The sequence below is a fragment of the Microcaecilia unicolor genome, chromosome 7, assembly GCF_901765095.1.
Source record: "Microcaecilia unicolor chromosome 7, aMicUni1.1, whole genome shotgun sequence".
Taxonomy (NCBI): domain Eukaryota; kingdom Metazoa; phylum Chordata; class Amphibia; order Gymnophiona; family Siphonopidae; genus Microcaecilia; species Microcaecilia unicolor.
In genome coordinates, this window is record NC_044037.1 from 118,472,151 (window position 1) to 118,488,164 (window position 16,014).

At 41.5% G+C, this 16,014-nt stretch overlaps 1 protein-coding gene across 1 annotated transcript in view; it reads left to right on the forward strand.

Annotated features, from left to right (window-relative positions):
- The window catches only part of SRCAP (Snf2 related CREBBP activator protein), a gene marked incomplete at its 5' end in the record, with an annotated part of 948,600 nt that overhangs the window by 875,013 nt on the left and 57,573 nt on the right, over window positions 1-16,014 (forward strand). Inside the window, one exon of the mRNA XM_030210811.1 lies at window positions 12,188-12,370. Within this exon, the coding sequence (XP_030066671.1) occupies window positions 12,188-12,370 (183 nt within the window). The remainder of the gene's footprint in view (window positions 1-12,187; window positions 12,371-16,014) is intronic.

A 16,014-nucleotide genomic window follows, 5' to 3' on the forward strand; every position in this document is an offset into this window, starting at 1 on the left:
CTTTTTCAAGTGGAGGAGGTTTGTCGTTTGGTGTGAGAGCAAGGCCCTAGAACCTCGTTCTTGTCCTACACAGAGCCTGCTTGAATACCTTCTGCACTTATCAGAGTCTGGGCTCAAGACCAACTCAGTAAGGAATCACCTTAGTGCGATTAGTGCTTACCATCACCGTGTAGAGAGTAAAGCCATCTCTGGAGAGCCTTTAGTCGTTCGATTCATGAGAGGCTTGCTTTTGTCAAAGCCCCCTGTCAAGCCTCCTGCAGTGTCATGGGATCTCAACGTCGTCCTCATCCAGCTGATGAAACCTCCTTTTGAGCCACTGAATTCATGCCATCTGAAGTACTTGACCTGGAAGGTCATTTTCTTGGTGGCAGTTACTTCAGCTCGTAGAGTCAGTGAGCTTCAAGCCCTGGTAGCTAATGCTCCATATACTAAATTTCATCATAACAGAGTAGTGCTCCGCACTGACCCTAAGTTCCTGCCAAAGGTGGTGTCGGAGTTCCATCTTAACCAGTCAATTGTCTTGCCAACATTCTTTCCCAGACCGCATACCCGCCCTGCTGAACGTCAGTTGCACACATTGGACTGCAAGCGAGCTCTGGCCTTCTATCTGGAGCGGACACAGCCCCACAGACAGTCCGCCCAATTGTTTATTTCCTTCGACCCCAATAGGAAAGGGGTCGCTGTCGGGAAACGCACCATCTCCAATTGGCTAGCAGATTGCATTTCCTTCACTTACGCCCAGGCTGGGCTGACTCTTGAGGGTCATGTCACAGCTCATAGTGTCAGAGCCATGGCAGCCACTATTGAAGAGATTTGCAAGGCTGCGACGTGGTCATCTGTCCACACATTCACATCACATTACTGCCTCCAGCAGGATACCCGACATGACAGTCGGTTCGGGCAGTCGGTGCTGCAGAATCTGTTTGGGGTTTAAATCCAACTCCACCCTCCAGGACCCGAATTTATTCTGGTCAGGCTGCACTCTCAGTTAGTTGTTCTTTGTAGGTCAATTTCTGTTACACCCTCGCCGTTGCGAGGTTCAATTGACCTGGGTTCTTGTTTTGAGTGAGCCTGAGAGCTAGGGATACCCCAGTCGTGAGAACAAGCAGCCTGCTTGTCCTCGGAGAAAGCGAATGATACATACCTGTAGCAGGTGTTCTCCGAGGACAGCAGGCTGATTGTTCTCACCTACCCTCCCTCCTCCCCTTTGGAGTTGCGTTTTTACTCATTTCTTGCTTGTCATTCAACTGAGCGGGAACGGTCGCGCACGGGCGGGAAGACGGCCGCACATGCGCGGTGGGCGTGCCCTGCGTGCGGGACCGCCCGCAAAGTTTTGTTCCGGTTGGTGGGGGCTGCCGTGGACGTCAACCCAGTCGTGAGAACAATCAGCCTGCTGTCCTCGGAGAACACCTGCTACAAGTATGTATCATTCGCTATTTCTAACAACAGCTCTGCAAGCTCATTTTTCAGTTCTATCAGTACTCTGCGATGAATACCATCCGGTCCAAGAGATTTGCTACTCTTCAGTTTGTAGAACTACCCCATTACATCTTCCAGGTTTACAGAGAATTCATTAAGTTTCTCCGACTCGTCAGCTTTGAATACCATTTCCGGCACCGGTATCCCACCCAAATCTTCCTCGGTGAAGACCAAAGCAAAGAATTCATTTAATCTCTCCGCTACGGCTTTGTCTTCTCTGATTGCCCCTTTTACTCCTCGGTCATCTAGCGGTCCAACCGATTCTTTTGCCGGCTTCCTGCTTTTAATATACCTAAAAAAAATTTTACTATGTGTTTTGGCTTCCAACGCAATCTTTTTTTCGAAGTTCTTCTTAGCGTTCCTTATCAGCGCTTTGCATTTGACTTGACATTCCTTATGCTGCTTCTTATTATTTTCAGTCGGTTCCTTCTTCCATTTTCTGAAGGATTTTCTTTTAGCGCTAATAGCTTCCTTCACCTCACTTTTTAACCATGCCAGCTGTCGTTTGGTTTTCCGTCCTCCTTTTTTAATACACGGAATATATTTGGCCTGGGCTTCCAGGGTGGTGTTTTTGAACAGCATCCACGCCTGATGTAAATTTTTGACCCTCGCAGCCGCTCCTCTACGTTTTTTTTCACCACTCTTCTCATTTTATCATAGTCTCCTTTTTTAAAGTTAAATGCTAACGTATTTGATTTCCTATGTTTACTTACTTAAAAGCTAATATCAAATCCAATCATATTATGATCACTGTTATCAAGCGGCCCCAGCACCATTACTTTCTGCACCAGATCATGCACTCCACTAAGGACTAGTTCTAGAATTTTTCCTTCCCTCATCAGCTCCTGTACCAGCTGCTCCATAAAGCTGTCCTTGATTTCATCAAGGATTTTTACCTCCCTAGCGTGTCCCGATGTTACATTTACCCAGTCAATATCGGGACAGAGAGAGCATGGAACGAACGAAGGACAGGTGCGTGCGGCACCCCCCTCCCCCAGCGGCGTACACCCGGGGGCGGTTCCTTCACAGGGGTTGCCCTTTCGCCGGGGGGGGGGGTGGCGCTGCATCTGGGGGGCACTGCAGGGCGCATCGGCGATCCGCCCCGGGTGTCAGCCCCCCTAGGAACGCCACTGAATAGGCTCCCCGTTCCCCAGAATGTTGCCCAGTTCCTAACAAATCTAGAACCCTCCTCCCTGCACCATCATCTCATCCATGCATTGAGATTCTGGAGCTCTGCCTGTCTGTTGGGCCCTGCGCGTGGAATGGGTAGCATTTCAGAAAATGCTACTCTAGAGGATCTGGATTTGAGCTTTCTACCTAAGAGCCTAAATTTGGCTTCCAGAACCTTTCTCCCACATTTTCCTATGTCATTGATATCCACATGTACCAAGACAGCCGGCTCCTCCCCAGCACTATCTAAAATCCTATCTAGGTGACGTGTGAGATCCGCCACCTTCGCACCAGGCAGGCAAGTCACCAGGCGATCCTCACGTCCACCAGCCACCCAGCTATCTATATGCCTAATGATCGAATCACCAACTACAACAGCTGTCCTAACCTTTCCCTCCCAGGCAGCACTTGGAGATATATCCTCGGTGCGAGAGGATAGTACATCCCCTGGTGGGCAGGTCCTGGCTACAGGAGTACTTTCTACTTCACCAGGGTGATGCTCTCCTTCTAGGAGACCTCCCTCCTCCATTGTAGCACAGGGGCTACCAGACAGGAGGTGGCACTTCTCTACAACATCCCTGTAGGTCTCCTCTATGTACCTCTCTGTCTCCCTCAGTTCCACCAAGTCTGCTACTCTAGCCTCAAGAGAACGGACACATTCTCTGAGAGTTAGGAGCTCTTTGCATCTCACCAACTGGGAGATAATCAAACATGTGACACACAGTGCAAAAGACTGGATAGCACCCCTCTCGCTGCTGGACTGTTGACTCCATCTTGGTGTTTTTGAGTTTTTCAATAATTTAAAACTTGCTACAGTATTAAGGATATTAGCCTAATATAAAAGTGTCTTTTAGTTTATATAGTATATTGTATGTTGTATTTAGTTTTTCTTTCTTAGATGGTAATGAAATGTATTTGAAACTCTGTAAGATCACTTCTTGTTACCCTAATTACAATAACTGACTATAAATGAAGAGTTGTCCAAGGGGTGGGCGGGAAGACTAAACTAGATCTCGTAGTGCCTGCTAGATTCTATCTGTTAATGCTGTGGTACAAAGTTTTTATAACTAAGGGGAAAAGACTATGGAGATTAAAAATATAAAAAGCAAATTTTATCAACTATTTTGCCTAACACTAACCTACAATTCCTCCTTTAAACCCCAGTTTTTAAGTTCCCAAAGCACAAAGCAAAATAGCATTCACTTACCAGAGAAATGTCCCCTTCTCTCGGAGCTTCTCAGAAAGAAAGTTCAGTGGGACCTTTCTTCTTTATATAGTTTTGAATCTAAGGGGCCTTTTTTTTTTTTATGTTTCAACAATGTTATTGATGATTTGACATAGCAATTATCACAGTTATTTCTGAAATACTATAACTTGAAAAATACAATACAGGTATAAATCTGCAACTTTAACATCCATCATCAACATTTTCATTTTCGGCCCCCCCCCCCCCCCCCCACTTCAACCTATACCCACAGACTCAAAGTAATACCCTTATATCACTAGAAATCAGCCTTTGCATATTATTACTAATCATTTAAGATGGGTATCCTGTTATGTCTTCCATACCACATTATCAATGACAAATTTCCCCTAAGATCTTCATCATCACCAACCTCTACTTGACCATAACATATTGTTCTCCGAGGGCCTGTGCTCTGATAGCCTTCCTAAATCTAGGTTTCTACATCTTATGGTTCAAGAATTTTATTGATGATCAGTAAAGTGAACAAGATATTCCCATATAACCATTGACATTGATTTCTTTTACCCACATCAGAGAGTCCCTCTCACCGTGCCATCTGAAATTCCTCTTTCACCCGACCCTTTATCCCTCAGCATTTCAACACGTATTAAGGTTTCTTTTCAAAACACTATGTTTTCAAATTCTGCTTATAGATATCTAAGTATCTGGTGTACTTAACAGATATCAATATATTACTTTTAATCCAGAGTCTGTTGTCTGTACACCACATCTTGCTATGCCGCACTTTGCTTTTTGACAGTTCAGTATTGACCAACGGGTGACAAAGTTTACATTCACTACGATAGTAAGTTACTCTATATTCAAATCAGCTTGTTGATGCTGTATACTCAGCAGATCAATTAATCTCCCATCAGAGATATGTCTTTCTCACAGTCGTGGAATCTTCTGATGTCCTTCCTCTGATTCATGTACTTAGAGTCTTAGAGAGCCTACTTCAGCTACCTCGTCTGGTGGTGGGATTTCCCCCCCTTTATGTCCCACTTTGATTTCGTTGTTTAATTAATGCTTCCTACGTCTTGTTTGCCCTGGTACCTCTACCCTGTGTCTGCAACAATTTCCAGGCTCTTTTTCTTTTCCTTTCTCTAAATTAAAAATTCAACAGAAGGCTTCTTCCCCTGGGAGTCAGAGTATCCCACACTGGTTCCCATTGGGCATGGAACCTTCGACCCGGTAGGCTTTCTAAGTCACTAATTCCACACCTATCCACCCGCATTTGCTTTATAAGCTGTGATCTCCATATCTGTTGTGGTGGTTCCTCTTTTTCCCTCCAATATTGCAAAATAGTTGTGAGCCCAAAATAGATTGCTATTCTAATAAAGGCTTTGAATCCCTCCGGGGGTTCCCTCGAGTATGTAAATATATTAAATAATATCAGTGGGTCCCGAACAACAGTGCAACTCCACATCTCCTCTATTTCTCGTATCACCTTACGCCAAAAGCGTTCCACAAACTTACAATACCAAAACATGTGTCCTAAGGTAGCCAGGTTATCATGACACTTTGGGCAGTCACCTCTTTCTGCGAACCCTGCCCGATATGCTTTACGTGGGGAAATTTGTGTCCGTAGAATCCATCTATATAATCTCTCTCTCTGCGGTATGGACAGTCTCCACTTGTATAGTGATTTTAGAAACGTTTCACGGATATCCACTGAGATTTCACACCTAAGATCTTCTGACCACTCCGAGGCCAGCTTGATCATATCTAATTCCATCGTCATATCTTTTAACTGTTGGTGATGAAACCTCAGTGGCACCGATTGTTGAGCCCCCAAAGTGTAATCCTCCGATATTACCTCTACTACGTCTTCTGTTAAATCTGTCCATTCTAATGAGGTTATGTAGTATTTTAATTGGTAGTACGCGAAATAGTGGTGTGGTGGGATGTTATATTTCAATTGCAACTCTGGGAATGGGTTAATCTTGCCTTCTTCAGTCGTTACATGTGTTAGATATATTATTCCCTTCCTAGCCCATTGCTCAAATATGCTTTTTCCTTGCCCTGGTGGAAAAGCCGGGTTATTACAAATAGATAGCCATGGGGTTACCCTAGCCGAAAAGGAATGTCGCCGGCATATCCAGCGCCAGGTTTCCCTTAAAGCCCGTAATACTGGAAGAATTTTAAAAGCATCTTTGGGTATGATCCCGCCCGTGTGTAAGAGGTAACTAAGGGGCCTTTTTTAAACAGGCTCTTTGAAGTTGACTCAGCAACCTGTGCAAGTATTCTACTTCCCCACACCTTAATTAACACTTAATTGAGGTCGCTGGATGAGCTACCTCTCCAGCAGCCAAGGAATAGAAAATAACTGCCAGAGAATTGTCCTCTTCTCTCGGAACAGCTCCCACCCACCCCTAGCACAACTCTTATAGTCATTATTCTAATTAAGATAACAAGAGGAGTGTTTTCATTAGAGTTTTAGTTACATCTTTATTAGTGTTAATTATATTTAATTATTTTCTGGGAAGCAAACGCTAAATAAATTATTTATTTTATTTGTTGCATTTGTATCCCACATTTTCCCACCTATTTGCAGGCTCTATGTGGCTTACATAGTACCGTGAGGAGATCGCCTTTCCGGTATGACAAATACAGAGTGATATTATGGTATAATAAGGTGCATGTGGGACAGACACATAAAGGAATAGAAAGGAGGAAGCGTTAAGTTATGTCCAGTTCAGGTATTAGTATCGTGTTGCAGGATTCAGGCATTTAAATTGGATCGTTAGGGTATGCCTTTTGAACAAGATAGTCTTTAATGATTAAATTACACATAATACCATATAATCTTGGCTCTTTATATTCATCTTTATATTCATCCTAGCTCTCAGAGAACAAGTCCGTTCTCTTGAGGCTAGAGTAGCAGATTTGGAGGAGCTGAGGGAGACAGGGAGTTATATAAAGGAGGCCTACAGGGATGTTGTAGAGAAGTCCCACCTCCAGTGTGGCAGCCCCTGTGCTGTCTTGGAGGAGGGAGCCCTCCTAAATGGAGAGCATCACCCTGGTGAAGATGGAAATAATCCTGTAGTCAGGATCAGCATACCAGGGGATGCAATATCCTCTTGTACCAAGGATGTGATGCCAGGAGCTGCCCAGGCAGGAAGGGTTGGGATGGCTTTTGTAGTTGGTGATTTGATAGATAGCTGAGTGGCTGGTGGACATGAGGATCACCTGGTGACTTGCCTGCCTGGTACGAAGGTGGTGAACCTCACGTGTCACCTAGATAGGATTTTAGATAGTGCTGGGGAGGAGCCAGCTGTCTTGGTACATGTGGGTACCAATGACATAGGAAAATGTAGGAGGGAGGTTCTGGAAGCCAAATTTAGGCTCCTATGTAAAAAGCAGAAATCTAGATCCACCAGGGTGTAACATTTTCAGAAATTCTCCCCATTCCACACACAGGGCTGAAGAGACAGGCAGAGCTCCGGAGTCTCAATGGGTGGATGAGACAATGGTGCAGGGAGAAAGGTTTTAGATTTGTTAGGAACTGGTCAATTTTCTAAATTGCATGTTAGCACTTTCAACTGCTGAGCAAGATGTAAATAGAAACAATAAACATAGTCTGAACTGTCTATATTCGAATGCCAGAAGCCTAAGAAATAGAATGGGAGAGTTAGAATATATTGTACTAAATTAAAAATTAGATATAATAGGCATCTCTAAGACTTGGTGGAAGGAGGATAACCAGTAGGACACTGTCATACTGGAGTACAAATTATATCGTAGTGAAAGGGTAGATCGAATTGGTGGAGGGGTAGCATTGTGTGTTAAGGAGGGCCTTGAATCAAATAGATTGAAAATTCTGCAGGAAAGAAAACACATCTTGGAATCCCTATGGATTGAAATTCCATTTGTAAAGAGGAAAAGGATAGTGATAGGGAGTGTACTACCATCCACCTGGCCATGATGAAGAGAGATGTAGAAACGTTATCAGAAATTAGAGAGGCTAACCAACTGGGGAACACGATAATAATGGGTGATTTCAATTTCCCCAATATTGACTGGATAAATATAACATTGGTGCATGCTAGAGAGGTGAAATTCCTTGATGGAATCAAGGACAGCTTATAGAGCAGCTGGTTCAGGAGCCAACAAGAAGAAAAACAATTCTAGACCTAGTCCTTCGTGGAGCAAATGATCTGGTGTAGTACATAATAGTGCTGGGTTCTCTTGATAACAGTGCTGATAGATCAGATTTTATATAAGCTCTGCGTAAGTACACACACAAAATCCAATACGTTAGCATTTAACTTTCAAAAAGGAGACTATGATAAAATGAGAAGAACGGTGAATTAAAAACTTAGTGGAGCAGCTGCAAAGGTCAAAAATGTATATGAGGCATGGATTCTGTTTAAAAATACCATCCTAAAAGCCCAGGCCAAATATATTCCGTTTGTTAAAAAAGGAGGAAGGAGGACCAAACAGCCGGCATGGTTAAAAAGTGAGGTGAAGGAAGCTATTAGAGCTTAAAAGAAAATCCTTCAGAACATGGAAGAAAGATCTGACTGAAAATAATAGATAACTACATAAAGAATGGCACATCAAATGCTAAGCACTGATAAGGAAGGCAAAGTTAAATAGGTTCAGTTACATGGTGACACAATTGTATAATTTTATATTTGTTTGTATAAGTATACAGTTGCAGGAGTTTTATAGGTTCAGTTACAAAGTGGCACAATTATATAAATGTGCAGTAGCTTTGCTGTATTGACTAAGCAGGGAGTGGCACGATATTGCTCACCATAGTCTCTTCCCTGCAAGCCCAGTTCTCTGTTTCTGTTGTTATATCTGATTTTCACTCTGCTTGTCGGTTGTTGTCGCTGTTAGTTCCCATTTGGTCGATGTGGTTGGATCGGGTGTCTATATCCTCATCCTAACTGTGCCCCATCTTAGCCTCCCTATACAGCTAAGTCATAGACTGCCTATGCTCTACGTCCCATTGGCTCTTTACCACACACTTTATTTTCTGCCCAAACATCATCTGACTTCTTCCATAAGATTAAACATGAATGCTCCACCATAGCATCGCATCCTTCCTTTGCACTACTTGACTTTTTCCTTTTCTGAAATCACAAAGAAGGAAATGGCTTATCTTCTCTCTTCTTCTAGTTAATTACGTGCTCCTCTGACCCCATTCTCACCCAGCTCCTCTGTTCTGTCTCTTCAGTCATCCCATCCATCTGTCTCATCCTCTCTTAATTGTGTACCACTATGACTTTTCTCTCTTCCTTCAAACATGATGTCATCACGTCAGTCGTCAAAAAACCTTCAATGTGTCCTATCAGCCATGTTCACTATCATCCCATCTCTCTCCACTTTCATGTCCAAACTATTCAAATGTTCAATTTCATCTTGACATTCTTTCATTGTAGACTGTTCTGGGTCCACTTCAGTGTGGATTTCACCCTACATATTTCACAGAAACTGCTCTTACCAAAATGTTCAATAACCCCCTTAGGGCCAAGGCTAAATACCAAACCTGTTCTCTTTTGACAGTGTTGATCACTATCTACTCTTTGACACACTATAGTCAATTGGATTTCAAGATTCTGCTCTGTCTAATCATAATCCTAATCGCAACATTTTTAACTTGCTTAATCTCAACAGACTGATTCAAAGTGACTTATAATTTGAGAGGAATATTGCAGAAATGTATACTACAAACCTTCAAAAACTAAACATAATTAAACATTTTCAAAACAGTAAAGTCTTTAAATTTTTGTGAAATAAACCATAAGATGTCTATATTTTAACAAAAGAAGGAACAGTATTCCAAATTTGGACCTCTTGGTAAGAAAAAGAACTCTCATAAATCTTTTTATATTGAACACCTTTCCATGAAGGAAAGTGTAGCATTGAATTTTTCTTTGAATGAGACGTTGTCATGGTCAATGGCATGGACATTATAAGCTTTTTATAGAAACAGGTAGTACTCCAGGGGGGGGGGGGGGGGAACTTAAGTACAAATCATCATAGATCCTCTCCTGAGCCAATAAAGTCATCAAAGTAGAAGAGTGACATAATTGAACCTTTTCGACATAAATCAGGCTAGCAGCTGTGTTCTGTAAAAGCTGAACTTTCCTGTGCAATTTAACTGAAATCCCAGAATAGATAGAATTACAATATTCCAATATGAGAAAAGATTAAATTTTGAACCAGTAAGGCAAAATGATCTTTTAAAAAACATGAATGAATAGCTCTAAGCTGGAAAAAAAAACCTATATAAATAATTAGCCTGTGTTTCTAACGGTAATGATGAATCTAAAATGACGCCCACTATCTTTGATGAATGGCTAACCTGGAAATATTCATCCAAACCCAAAGGAATTTTATCTGGCAAAGATTCCTAAGGTGTAACCCAAACCATAAAACCTTAATTTTATTTGTATTTAATTAAAAAACTTGAGGACCTAAATATGTGTACCCTAGAACAGTGCTTCTCAAACCTGGTCCTAGCCATTCAGGTTTTCAGGATATCCACAATGAATATTCATGAGAGAGAAATCTCTCATGAATATTCATTGTGGATATCCTGACTGACCAGGGTACCTCCAGGACCAGGTTTGGGAACCACTGTTCTAGGGTATATATATTCAAGTTTTTTCTTATTTGTCTTTTGGTGCAAACCCCTTACCATTTTTGACGCTTTCCTTTGAACTGTTTCAAGTTGGGTTTTTGGGGGGTTGTTTGTTTGTTTTTAATATATAGCAATATATGGCCTCCAAAACTGATAGCATCTTTGATGCCTATTTGACCTTCTCTATACACAACCAAAACACTGCTAAAACATGTAATTTCTTCTTTTTGAACATTGGTAAAATCCATCCTTTCTGAGCATGTTATCAGACACACATACAAAAAATTACAGTAGCTAAAGAGCATAGGGCCTATGCAGTCTGCCCATCCATACCAATTAATAAGCTCTACAATCCTTTTCTGTTGCTTAGAAATCCTCTATGCTTGTCCCATGTTTTTTTAAATTCAGATTCAGTTCCTGTCTCCATCACCTCCACAGGGAGCTGTTCCTCCCATCCTCCACGCTTTTTAAAATAAGTATTTCCTTAGATTACTCCTTTGAACCCCCTCCTTCCTATGCTTCCTCATTCCAGCGGTTCCTTTTACTGGAAGAGGCACACCTCGTGCATTTGTGCTTTGGAAATATTTAAATGTCAGTATTAAAATTCTCATCCACTCTCTCTCTCTCATCACCTCTGCTTAGATGACTGCAACCTACCGTACTCCTCGTGAGTCTCCCACAAAATCATCGTTCTCCACTGCAGTTTATTCAAAGTTCAACTTCATGACTTCTCTTTCTTCAGCGTCACTATGATCATAAAACATCTCCCCCTAGTCAGGTCATTACATTGATTCCCTATTTGCTTCTTCCTAGAGGCCATACTTCTGTAGCTCACCTATAAGTGCATTCACTCTGCAGCTCCTCATAACTTCTTTCTCCTTTGTACACGCTACCTCATGAGCTCCATTCATCTGGCAAATCACTCTAATCTATTCCATTCTTTATTGCTACCACTTGACTCTACTCTTTCAACCTTGAGCTATTTTCATGGAACAAACTTCCTGACTAATTTGCATTATGCTTTCTCTTGGGCCATATTCAGATCCAGACTAAATTAAACACTCATCTTTTTGAGGTTGCTTTTACATCTTGACCATTTCTTTATAATAAATACATTTTCCTAGACTCATAGTAACATACTATATGTCAGCAGATAAAGACCTGTATGGTCCATCCAGTCTGCCCAACAAAATAAACTCATTACATATGGTATGTATACCTGTTCTTGATTTATCCTTGCTATTTTTAGGGCATAGACCATAGAAGTGTGCCCGGCACTGGCCTTGTTTTAAAATTTCTGAAGTTGTTGTCAAAGCCCCCGAAAAACTCCACTCTGTCCCTTCCAAATCTAATTCAGCCTCCAACAGGGCACAGACCGTAGAAGTCAGCCCAGCACTGGCTTTCCTACCTAATCTCCCCTAATCTTTTTGGAGCCAATCCTTCGAGACTCTCTTGTTTGTCATGTATGTTCGATTTGTGGAGCAAGTTTTGATGGATGTAGAAATCTGATAACAGAACATTTGCAGCAACCAGTGGTCAGGACCCTTGGAAGAAGGTTATGTAGAAAAGAGATATGGTGCTTTTCTGCTCCGCCATCACCTCAATCTCATCTTTGATTGAACAATGATAATGGGTAGAATGTTTTGAACTGATAGTCAATGTATCTTGTGCATTCTTTTTTTCTTTTTTTTTGTTAGGCCCTCTGTAAGGCAGAAGATGAGGAGGACATCCAGGCTGCAACCCAGGCTAAAGCAGAGCAGGTGGCAGAGCTGGCCGAGTTCAATGAGAACATCCCTCTTGATGTAGATGATGGACTAGGAAGAGAGGAAGAAGAGGAGTTGTCCAGGGCGGAGCAAGAGATTGCTGCACTGGTGGAACAGGTACATAAAGTTGCTGCCGAGAGGCAACAAAGGTTATAAGTGGCACTGAAGCTTGGTAATAGTTTCCCTCAGTCTCTTGAGATATGTTTAGCAGAATGTGAAGTGTTGAGGACTTTAATTTCATTTCATTTATTAAACTTGGAATACCGCCTGTTGAGAATTGAGGGGTCCCGAGCCCCCCAAGAAGGCTGGAGTGACCTTAAATCTGACTCCATCTCTAAATAGCACTAGTACTGGGGTAATCAGGGAGTTGTGCATTTCTAAAAGGAATTGCCACTGAGAGAGATGTTAGGTCTAAGGGACCCGCATTAGTCCGCCTCTCAGCACTGGCAAGGAATAGATACCAGCCTTATGACAAACTGGATTTAGGTTACAAGTTATACAATGCCGCGAAAGATAGCCTGATATAGCAAAAGCATTTATACTTACAGCCTTTCATCATTAAGTGAAGCCCACAAATCATCATTTGGAATGAGGAGTTTATTTGCCAAGGTATAAGTCAAATCAGTGATTGACAACAGGCAAGTACAATCAATTAATTATAGGAATATGATAAGCTGCAAACAGGTGTTAATTATTTGCTAATCTTTTATAATTTCTTTTACCAATTAGAGGTTTTACAAGGGAAAGCAATTAGGTAATTTGTCAATTCTGCTGGACACATTGGTTTCCCTTGGAGAGAGAGTGGCAACCCTTTTCTCTCTAGCTTAAACCAGGAAAAACCCTGATTTTTATAGGTGCCCTCAGGATATGGGTAATATGACAGTAGATATACCTGATTGGATCTATGCTAATGTCATGGTTGTCACTGATTGGCTCATGCTAATGAGTAGCTTCTATCTTGCTAACATGGTTTTGTCTTTAGCTCGCTTGACCACAAATCTTAAGCAAGACCCTGCTCACAGGAAAGTCTCCCTCCTCTCTTGGACAGCTAGTTCCCTATTTTCTCTGCACCTGGCATGACTCACTCATTTCTCAACGTGTTTTTCTAACTTACATTAGAGAAAATTCCACTTTGTAACAGATACGGGCTTCCATTTTGTGCTAAAATCCTCCATTTTGTTTCCATATCTATTGACCTAACTTTTAGGCCTCAATCCGGGCTACAAACTAGGCCATACTTTTCCAGTAAGCTCCCAGTTATGTCAGCCATCAGATTTCTGACTCAGCCAAGGTCTGTAATGGCCTGAGCTCTATGACTGGGCCCTCCACCATTCCAGTGGGGGGTCTCTGGCTGTACCATAATTATACATTCCCCACTTGTCACCCCATCTGGGGGGGGGGTGACACAAAGCTCGTCAAGCTTGTCATCATCCATTCCAGAAGGTGGCAAGCTATCAAACGAGAGGGCGAGTTTTGGTCTTACAAATTGCTAGAAGGTATGGTGCAAGATAGGAAACTTCATTCTCAGATGATATATTATTTGGGGCTTATGGAATTCCCTTTATATTACCCAACCCCTTGGGCCTTAATCCTGATGTCATCTCTCTTGAGACTTACTCAAACCTGTAGTGAGAAAGGTTTTATGAATGGGACAAATCCATGAGTTCATCTACAAAATCTCATGAAGTATAGGTATGTGGGTAATAGCAATTTCAGGTGGATCATGCTAATAAATACTTTCAGGTCTTTCTATGGCTTCTATTGTATCTGTTGCATAGTGCATGGGGAGATAATCTAATGTATCTATCTCAGTGGTCTTGGGAAGGAACAGTGGTTTCAATTAAGCATTGTTATGGGCTCAACAAATATATGGTTAATACTCTGTTTGCAGGCTGTTTTAGGTTGTATGTATTCAGAATCCTTAAACAGGTTGGAATTCCTGGACCTTACTATTACTCATCATTGGCATCCAATCATGAGCACTAAAAAGTGGATAGCAAGTATGAGGTTGCCTCATACAGCAAAAATGGTCAATCCTAGGAAAATTCATATTTAACAAAGGTCATGCATGGATCTTGACATATGCATAATGACCTGGAAGTATGGGAAGCATTTCATATATCCATTACCCCACTTGGAGCTTAGTCAAACCTACAAAAAGACATGCAGCTTAAGTAAGCCTACACCAGAGTTAAACAATTGCATAACTGGTTGATACTAACAGGGTTTACACCTACATTATGATATCTTAGCCAGTATTAGGGTTTGATGTTACCCCTGTGTCTGAGCAATATCAACTTCAATTTAAATTACATAAACAGAAATAATGGGGGAAATAAAACAAAATATGAATCTATAATGTCCATAAACAGCAACAGTAAATCTCAAGTTGGTTCTGAATTCTCTTTCATTGATCGTGGTTGAGGTGGTGGAAGCGCTGAAGAATCTGGACGGAGATCTGGAAGATCTAACAGGGCTGGATTTTCACAGCAACTTGGGCAAGGAATCAGTAGAAGTGACAGTCTTAATACTAGGAATTGGGATTTGTAGTACTAGGAATTGGGATTTGCAGAATGTATCCCCACTTCTGGCTTGCATAGTGTGCAAGACAGATTGGTAATTACTACTAAGAGATGATCAAATAACAATAGTTAACTATATGGAACAAAAGAAAAGGGTACCAAAAAAACAATTAAAATTTAGAGATGATGTTGATTGTTCAAGTTATAGATGTATGGAGGGTCAGGAATGTGGTGCACAAAAATAGTCAAAAAGGCATGGGCAATGCGTTGCAATCTATCGCCAATAGGTATGGAATCTTCACCTGCGATGACTAACATTCACCAAGGGTTGGGCCCTCAGCTGCAGGAGGCCAGCAGGACTTATAAGTTAGATGATTCAGAAAGAAGGGTAGCTTAGGAAATAGTCATAGTCAAAGCAGAAGACTAATGTGCAGAAATTTAAAACTCATAACTAGTCCAGGTGATGGAAGTATCTTCTGGAATCATGGTCGCTGTCTGTTGTAATAGAGAACTCATACGTAAAGTGCCATGTAGGTTCTGGAAAAGATGAGCCTGCAAAAATATTTAATACAGTAGAATATTTAAGTGCATAACCAAGAAGGTCTAAATTAATGACATCATTTGGACAAAAGAAAATTCTCATTGGAGAAGGTGGCGCTTCTTTTTCATGCCAGAGGTCAGTGGCAGCAGAAGTACCAAACTGGAATAGAGGCGGTAGATCAGGAATTTGGATTTGCAGTCTTCATTAAACCTACAGGACTTAATAAATAGAGCTGATATAAGAAGTAATATCTAGTAGTCAAATCTCAGCACAGGACCGTTAGAAAGAAAAGTCAAAGAATGCATTGTTAGTTCCTTGGGGCACCAGTAGGTGGAGCATAGTATCAATATATAAAATCACAAGTTACAAGTAGAAAACAATTTTTCTCTGTAGATTAGATGTTGCTGGCACAGGAAGTCAGCAGAGTCTGAGGAAACATTGTGGTCAGAGTCTGCTCCAGGAAAATACAACCTTTAATATGATATTTAGAGAGATAGAGAAAAGCCAATATCAGAAATGTAAAAACTATATATTTCTATGAGGCCTCCTCACGTGACCTTTACAAGGTTTAAATAGGTCAAATGAGAAGGACAATAACCTATAGTCCTCTGTAATAGTTCAGAGCCAATTTGGAAAATGAAAATTATATTAAATTCTAAACTGATCATTTCTATGCTTTCACAATTTGGGCCCTAAAT